This window comes from Ictidomys tridecemlineatus, chromosome 3 (assembly GCF_052094955.1).
Source record: "Ictidomys tridecemlineatus isolate mIctTri1 chromosome 3, mIctTri1.hap1, whole genome shotgun sequence".
Lineage (NCBI taxonomy): Eukaryota > Metazoa > Chordata > Mammalia > Rodentia > Sciuridae > Ictidomys > Ictidomys tridecemlineatus.
Genome location: NC_135479.1, coordinates 50,620,035 through 50,628,416, shown reverse-complemented (window position 1 = coordinate 50,628,416; position 8,382 = coordinate 50,620,035). Strand labels below are relative to the sequence as shown.

General features: G+C 46.9%; 1 protein-coding gene and 1 long non-coding RNA gene across 2 annotated transcripts; one reads left to right on the top strand and one right to left on the bottom strand.

The window, feature by feature from the left end:
• Positions 1-459: 459 nt before the first annotated feature.
• On the top strand, positions 460-8,019 carry LOC101958048 (transmembrane 4 L6 family member 5). Its single transcript, XM_013363763.3, has 5 exons — positions 460-657; positions 6,021-6,101; positions 6,622-6,758; positions 6,993-7,173; positions 7,253-8,019. Exons 1-5 carry the CDS (start codon positions 487-489, stop codon positions 7,265-7,267), a joined length of 585 nt encoding a protein of 194 aa, XP_013219217.2. The 5' UTR covers positions 460-486; the 3' UTR covers positions 7,268-8,019.
• LOC120884206 (uncharacterized) lies at positions 5,779-6,913 on the bottom strand. The gene is made up of 2 exons (XR_005726506.2): positions 6,604-6,913; positions 5,779-6,108 (listed from the first exon to the last, which is right to left on the bottom strand). It is a non-coding gene; the product is annotated as an uncharacterized LOC120884206 (long non-coding RNA).
• Positions 8,020-8,382: the final 363 nt, after the last annotated feature.

Genomic DNA, 8,382 nt, shown 5'->3' with positions numbered 1-8,382 from the left:
CACTGACTGTGTGACAGATGGAAATGATGAGGCCACTGTACACCTCCTTGTGCTGCCTAGTTTACAAAATACCTCCCTTGTCCTAAGGAATCCTTACAGCCTGCTCAGGAGAAAAGCGGTATATCACTCTACCCTTTATAGAGATGAGGCAGTTGTGACTTAAAGACATGAGATGGCTTGGCCAAGTCTTCAAACAGGTTAAGGGATCAAAGAAAAGACTATGGAGAGGTGTGCTCAGAAATAGAAGAAACTGATGCCAGGCAACGTCCAAAGGTGTGACTACTTCCCCCAACTGCTCTATCACTACCTTCACCCCGTCACCTCACCAGCTGCAGCCCCAAAGCTTCCACCTCCTCAGGGCCTCTCTCCCTTATCATCCTAATCCTGCCAGTTTCTACCACACCTCTCCTCTGACCTTTGCTCACGCTCCAGCCTGTTTTCCTTTGGACCCAGGAACCTCCGGCTCACTTTCACTCACTGCCCGCCATGTGCACGGGGAAGTGTTCCCGCTGTGTGGGGCTCTCTCTAATATCTCTTTCCCTAGTCTGTATTGTGGCCAATGCTCTCCTATTGGTGCCTGATGGGAAGACCTGGAGCACTAACCAACTCAGCTTGCAAGTCTTGCTCATGGCCGGCTTCATCGGCGGGGGATTGATGGTGAGAATAAAGTATAAGCCAGTGGCCAGGGGCCTGGGCACCACTGTAAGGAGTTCTGAGTGGGAATTAAGGGGAGAGGGAAAAGGATGGTGCTTCAGAGGGGATGGCAAGTGCTTAGTGGGGACAAGGAATGTGCCCAGTCCTTCCCCTACACACTCAGCACTCTGTAGATAGCCCTAGAGGAGCCTCCAAAGACCTGAGCTAAATGCCTGAAGGGAAGGGGAAGGCAGGGAGGGGAGGCTCAAGTCTCTAAAGAGCTTCCCTTCTGGGTCAAAGCATGTCCCACCTGACTCTCCCAGCCTCTGCGCGGCTGAGCAGATGTTGGGGACCTCTCACTACAAGGGTAGAACAAGAAGGAGCAGCTAGTTGTGTGGGAGGTTATAAGGGCAGGGTAATAATAGGTATGAGGGGTACAGCCAAAAGGTCTGGAGTCAGGCAGCAATGTCACCCATCAGTCACAATACCTATCAGCTCAGTGCTGTCCCTCCCCCCTCCACATCCACTCACTCTCAGCCCTCATTCTGGATGCTCACTCTGTGCTGGGTGCTAAGGGTAAACTCAGAAGCAGGTCAGTAGGGCAGAGAAGTTGCCTTAAAGGCTTCCTGGAGATGAGGACCTGCTGGGAGAAGTGGAGGAAGAGGAGACACTGACTTCCTGGATCTACTCCTCTAAGTCTTTCCTCCTTTAGAGAAAGTTTTAGATGGTCAAGTAGTGTCATATTTTTGTGGGATAAAGATGAGAGATCTACCCAGCATAGGTTTCCTCTTTCCAGGACAGCTGACTGACAACTTTCTCTAGAAGGGGTCTCACCTCATCCCTTTTCCAGGTCACACCTCTATTAGCTAAACGGGATACCTCTCCTTTACCTAGCAACTCCCTCTTACCTTCTGAGGTCCCTTCTACTCTCCATCTGTTGCATGGATTTATGGCTGATGGACTCTACTCCAGCTCTCTGATCTGAACTCTCTCTCTGAGATGTCACACTCCCCCAGGTCTACATACTAGCTCAGTGTCACATCATGTCCCTTCTCCACCTAAACTACCCTCCACTTCTCCACCCAGCCTGACTACTCTTCTTCAGGGGTGACCTCCAAGGATGTGCTTCCAATAGTCTCATTCATAGCTGCCCTGGGTTATAGGAAGGAAGGAAGGAAGGAAGGAAGGAAGGAAGGAAGGAGAAGGAAGGAAGGAAGGAAGGAAAAGAAAGCTATCATAAAGAGCTCCTATGGAAGAAGTTGGGGATTTCTGTGTTTTGCTTTTCTTTTTGGGGAGGTGGGGGGTGGGGGGGGAGCATGCACTGGGAATAAGTCACTCCCAGGAAGTACCACATGATGCCACAGGGACACAAACAAGATCCCTACTCCCTTTGAAGCTTCTGTTCCTTTGTGGGTCAAATAGTATCAAGGAAGCAAGACCAGAAGCCCCATGAGAGCAAGGACTGCCTGTTCTGTTGGTTGCTGTGTGCCTAGTGCCTAGACCAGTGCCTTCACCCAACAGGAACTATGTTAATAGTCACTGAATGAAGGAAGTAGTCTGTAAGATGATTTCAGACAGGAGTGGGTGCCATCAAAAATAAAAATATATAGGGCTGGAGGTATAGCTCAGAGGTAGAGCACTTACTTAGCATGTGTGAGACACTGGGTTTGATCCCCAGCACTGCTGCAAAGAAGAGAGAGCAAGACAGAGGGAGGGAGTCAGGGAGGGAGAGAGAATACACACACACACACACACACACACACACAGAAACAGAGAGGAGGAGACCACAAGCTAACCAGGCATGGTAGACATGCCTACAATATCACTTACTCAGAAGGAAGGTAATGACAGGTGCAGTGACACATGCCTGTAATCCCAGATACTCAGGAGGCTGAGGCAGGAGAATCCAAGTTTGAGACCAGCCTGGTAAATAAAAAAATTTAAAAAGGACTGGAATAAGCCTCAGTGGAGAGTATCATTGGGTACAATTGCCAGTACCACAAAAAAAGAGAGAGGGAGGGAGGGAGGGAGGGAGGGAGGGAGAGAGAGAGAGAGAGAAGGAGAAGAAAATAATAAGTTTGAGTCCATCCTGGAAAAGGTATGAGATATGTACCCATCGTACCTATTATTACCCTGCCCTGATATATATGGTCAAATACACACACACACACACACACACACACACACACACACACACACACACACATATATATATATATATTCAAATTTTTTTCTCTCCATATACATATACACACATGGAGAAAGAGAGAGCATACAGTGCATGCTGTGCTGTGGATGTAGCTCAGTGGCACAGTGCCCTGGGTTGTTGGGAGGAAGGAAGGAAGGAAGGAAGGAAGGAAGGAAGGAAGGAAGGAAGGAAGGAAGGAAGGAAGGAAAAGCAAGTTATCATTAAGAGCTCCTAGGGAAGAAGTTGGGGATTTTTGTTTTGGGTGATTTTTTGGGGGGGTGGTTATTTGTGGGGGACCCACAATCACTGGGGATTGAACTCAGGGGTTGTGAATGCTAAGTACATGCCCTACATCCCCAATCCCAGCTCAGTGAATTTTTACTAAGCGGACATATCCACATACCCAGCACCCAGATCAAAAAAACTGTTAATTCACGCACCTATAGTCCCAGCTACCCAGGAGGCTAAAGCAGAAGGATCTTGAGGCTGAGACTAGGAGTTCCAGGTCAACTTGGATAAAATGGCAAAACCCCATCTCATAAAACAAGTGAGTAAAAAAATACAGGTCATTATTACCAGAATCCTTCACATGCCTCTCACCAGGTACTACCGCCACCAACAAGGGTAATCATTATTCTGTCTTCTTACCCCAGAAACTACTTTGACCTCTTCAGTAATCTATTTGAAATGAAATCATACACTATGTGTTCTTTTGTGTCTGGCTTCTTTAGCATAATATTTGTGAGAGTCATCTATGTTACTTTGTGTAGCTCAAGTTTTTAATTTCTTATGCATTCTGTCATGTGAACATACTTCAATTTAAATTACATTCTATTGTTGGTTCAATTTAAATTACACTCTATATTTGGGCAGTTCCCAGTTTGGGTTTTTTGCAAATAATGTTGACATCATCCTTCCGGTAAGTGCCTTAGGTGAATAACACTGCTGACTCTTAAGGTTTGCAATAGTCAGTGCTAACACTGGCAAATAATTTGCTGGAGTTTTTGTATCAATTCATTCCTATCAGCACAGTGTGAGAGTTCTAGTTGCTCCACACATCACTGGATTGAAGTAGATCCCTTTGGCATTAGTGAGGAGAATTGATAGCAGGAGCTTAGCCATAGATGCAGAAAGATGAGACTAATGTCATGGAGGGATGACAGTATCTTGAAATAGGCCAGTGGCCATGGTAATAGAGAAAAATGAGCAGTTTTGAGCTATAAACAGTGTTGCCTCCTGAATTTATGATGTCGGTTCTAATGAAGACAATTAGACGGCAGAGAACAAGAGAGGGAAGTTTAGACCACCAAAGGAAGCAAATACTTTGACCAAAAGTAATATTCTCAAACAGGTGAGTCATTTGAAGTGGGTAAATCTGGGTTGGGGCTGTAACTCAGTGGTAGAGCACTTGCCCAGCATGGCAATGCCCTGGATTCGATTTCCAGAAACACACACACACACACACACACACACACACACACACACACATTAGTAAGACCAGAGACAATTCTAGGTATCTTTGGATCCTGGAAACTCCCAGTAATTGATCTCACCAGAGAGGGTAAGAAATGGGGGTCAGCACTGGCCCTGGATCTGCCAGGACATAGGAGGAGGGGAGTGAGAGTGCTGGTGGAAATTTGGTTCTACTCATTATTGCAAATAATCAATGCATTGGTGCTTCTCTGTGGTTGCTGAGGATGATAAAACAGAACTAAAACTCTCAGCCCCTTCCCTGCAAAAGAACAAAACGCTGCCTTGTATTGTGTATGCCAGACAAAACCAACAGGAAGGAAGGATCAAAACAGCCGATGAATTCCAGGGATGGGAGATGAACAAAGAACCTGGCCTGGGCTATGAAGACAATGACAAGGCTAAAGGCAGAGTGAGGAGCCTCAAAGGACTTGCTAGGATTCAGTATTGAGAGGATCCTCTCTGAAGGACTTCAGCAGAAAGAAAACCAACTGAAGAAGTCCCTGCTCCCGGTGATCAAACCCAGGAGCCCTTTCCTACTGAGCTACAACCCTAGCCCTTTATTTTCTATTTTGAGATAAGGTCTCCATAAGTTGCCAAGGTTGGCCTTGAATTTGCATCCACCTGCCACAAGTGTGCACCACCCCATCCCGGCAAGACCAAGTTTAATCTGGTGGTGGCATGAAGGATGAAGTGTGCAACAGCATGGGGCAAGAGCTATGGGAATTTAGTAGGGAGGCCGAGAACATCTTCCTCATGGAACCTCATTAGGAACTGAATGGGGGAGAAAGACAAAGGACTGATAGATTCAGGAGCCATTGAAGGAAAACTCAAGAAGACTTGAGGTCTGGCTGGATGCAGAAGGATTAAAGTTTTCCATCATAGGTGACCTGATGGATGATATTTTTCAATCATGAGGATGAGGAAATCAAAGGAAGATTTATTTGGAAAATATTTTGAGGTCACCTGTGAGACTGAATCTGAGCTAAAACCAAGATATTTGTGTGAACACCTTCCTCAGGCAGTTGGGTTTGGATCTCCAGGCATGTGGAGGTGACTATTGGCAGAGGGAGTAGCTGATTCCCTGGGAGGGGATGGACTTTGTGAGAAAAGTCACAGGAAGAAAAAAAGATTAGGGGCTGGATCTTAGGAAATCCCACAGCCCACATCACAGCATTTGTGAACACACTCTACCATATCCTAGCTCACCAGACCTTCCAACACCACTACCTCTTCCCACTGCTGAAGACATTTATAGCTAAAGAGCATTTACTCTAAAGCAGTCTTGACACCAGGCCCACCAGTTATCTCATTCAATCCTAAGCACATCACTGTGAGTGAGGTAGGCTTTACAAACCCATTTTACATTGAACAAAATTGAGACCCAAAGAAACTAATCAGTTCACGAGTGTGAGATAATGTGCACCTGGCCCTCAACCCAGGGCCTCCTGATTCCCATTAAGAAAGGCAACTACTATGTGCCAAGATTTATGGGAACTGTTTAATATTGAACCGAACCCTCAAGGAAGCTACAATATGGACAGAGTTAAGATAGGCATATAAATAAAGTTTTGTTAAGATAGGCACGTTCCAGGACAGGTAGAGATAAGATCTTCCTATAGTCCAAAGGATTGAGGACACCATAGGCAGCATCCATAGGAGGTGAAGACCTTGAGGATCTGGGCTGGAGTGGAGGGTTCACATTATCACACTGATTCTTGTCCCACAGGTGCTGTGTCCAGGAATCGCTGCGGTTCGGGCAGGGGGCAAGGGCTGTTGTGGAACAGGCTGCTGTGGGAATCGCTGCAGGGTGAGATCTGAAAAGAGAATTGGGCCATGTGTGGTGATGCACATCTGTAATCCCAGTGATTCTGGAGAATGAGGCAGGAGGATCTCAAGTTTGAGGACAGCCTCAGCAATTTAACTGGATTCTGTCTCTTCAAGAAGAAATAAGAAGGGCTGGGGATGTAGCTCAGTGGTAGAGTACTCCTGGGGGGTTCAATCCCCAGTACCCCTTCTCCTTGCAAGAAAAAAGAAGGATAGGATTAGTTCTCTCTTATAGGGCCACAGCATCCTCTGTAGAATTCCTTACCCTCATGAATTTCTGCTGGCCCTTAGTTTTGCCTAACTTCAAGTCCTGGGTTTATAGGAAAATGTATTTTCAAGTATTCTTTTACAGGACTGCATCCCCAGCTCTGGGAATCTGTTTTTAACCTGGCTCCAGAGGAGTTTGGCCATGGGAGGGGGGGGCGGTGACAGAGCTAGGCACGGTGGGGCCACGAGTGGGGACGGGGCGGCCCTATTCAGCCCACCTTCCACACCGGGTCCAGATGCTGCGTTCTATCTTCTCCTCGGCCATTGGAGTGCTTGGCGCCATCTACTGCCTTGGCGTGTCAGGAGCCGGCCTCCAAACTGGACCCAAATGCTTAGTGGATGACAAGTGGGACTACCATTTCCGAGAAACCGAGTAAGGCTTAGCCTGTGTTCGTGACCCCTCAGTCTCTGCATTTCGCCGTTTCCCATGGCCTCCCCAGGTGGGCGGGGAAACCTGGGTGCCACCGAGCTTCTGATTTCCCTCCACGTGGGTCTAACTAACCCTTTGCAAATCCCAATGGGCGCGTGTACGAGGATGGGGGTGGGGGAGGGGGAAGGGGGGGCGCCACGTTCTCTTCTTTACTCGCTTGACCCCACCTGTCCACAGAGGCGCTTACTTGTTCAACCGTACTCAATGGTATTTGTGCGAGGAGCCACCCAACGTGGTTCTCTGGAATTTGACGCTTTTCTCGTTGCTGGTGGTTGCCTCGTGTCTGGAGATCGTGCTGTGTGGCATACAGCTGGTGAACGCTACTGTTGGTGTCATTTGTGGCGATTGCAGGAAAAAGGTGGGACAGCGTGAGATGGAGTTGTGGAGGGACCGGCTTGCTCCTGGCTACGTCCTCACTCACTTTCTCTTTTCCGCAGAGCTCAGCTCACTGAGACTCCACTGGCCGCCCGGTTATACTTACATGCTCCTGGACCCCTGCCTGGCCTCCACAGTCCCTGGCTTGCCTAGAATAAATGGTTTTGAGTCCACCCCCAACCCTCCCTGCTCAGATGATGCCCTAAGCCAGCAGGAGTGTGTGAGAGTCTCCTGAGGTTGGTGTTCTCCTGACCCTGTTTGCAGCCCCACCGCCCCACCCACACACAAACCTGTTATTTTTTTTTTTTCACAGTTACTGAGCTATTAAGTTGTGCAGGAAATACAGTGGTAAAGAAGACGGATGATTTCTATGCTCTCAAAAAACTTGACATTCCAGGGGTGGAAAATGAAATTTTTAAAAGAAAAGGATTATTTCCATTGCATGGTTACTATGTTTTATTTGTTAATTTTATTATTGATTTATTTTCACCACTGGAGATTATTGAACCCAGGGCCTCACACATGCCCTCACACATGAACTTTCTGATCATTTATGATTCAAGTGCTTTACCACACTATTGAGCTACATACACTCCCATCCCTTTTTGTTTAATTTTGAGACAAGTTCTCACTAAATTGCCAGGCTGGCTCAAACTGGCAATTCTCCTACCTCAGCCTCCAAGTTGCTGAGACACAAGTGTGCATCACCACACCTACTTTACTAGCACCTTTTCATTTCAGCCATTCTTTCTGGCTCTTACTTGCAGAATCCCAATGATGAAATTTCCTGAAAATTTCTTCCAAATCCCACAGTAAATATTTCTTCAGAGATCTGTCTCTTTCTTTTAGTCTTTGGGATGATGTGTTCTCCCCTTCTTTTGAAGAAATATTTCAGAACTCCTATAATGTTTTGAAACATTATTAACATTTCATTCACACAGAGTTGCATAAAAATAATATTATGAGTACCTGTGGACCACCATCCCCACACACAATTAACTTTTTCTCCCTTTACTTGTCCTCAAAAGGGGTACCATCTTGGGCTGGGGATGTGACTCAGTGGTAGAGTATTTGCCTAGTATGAGTGATACCTGGCTTGGAGGACCCTTGTCCTCAGACAAAGTACCATCTTGCCAGGTGCAGTGACTTATGCCTGTAATGCCAGAAACTTCAGAGAGAGGCTGAAACAGAA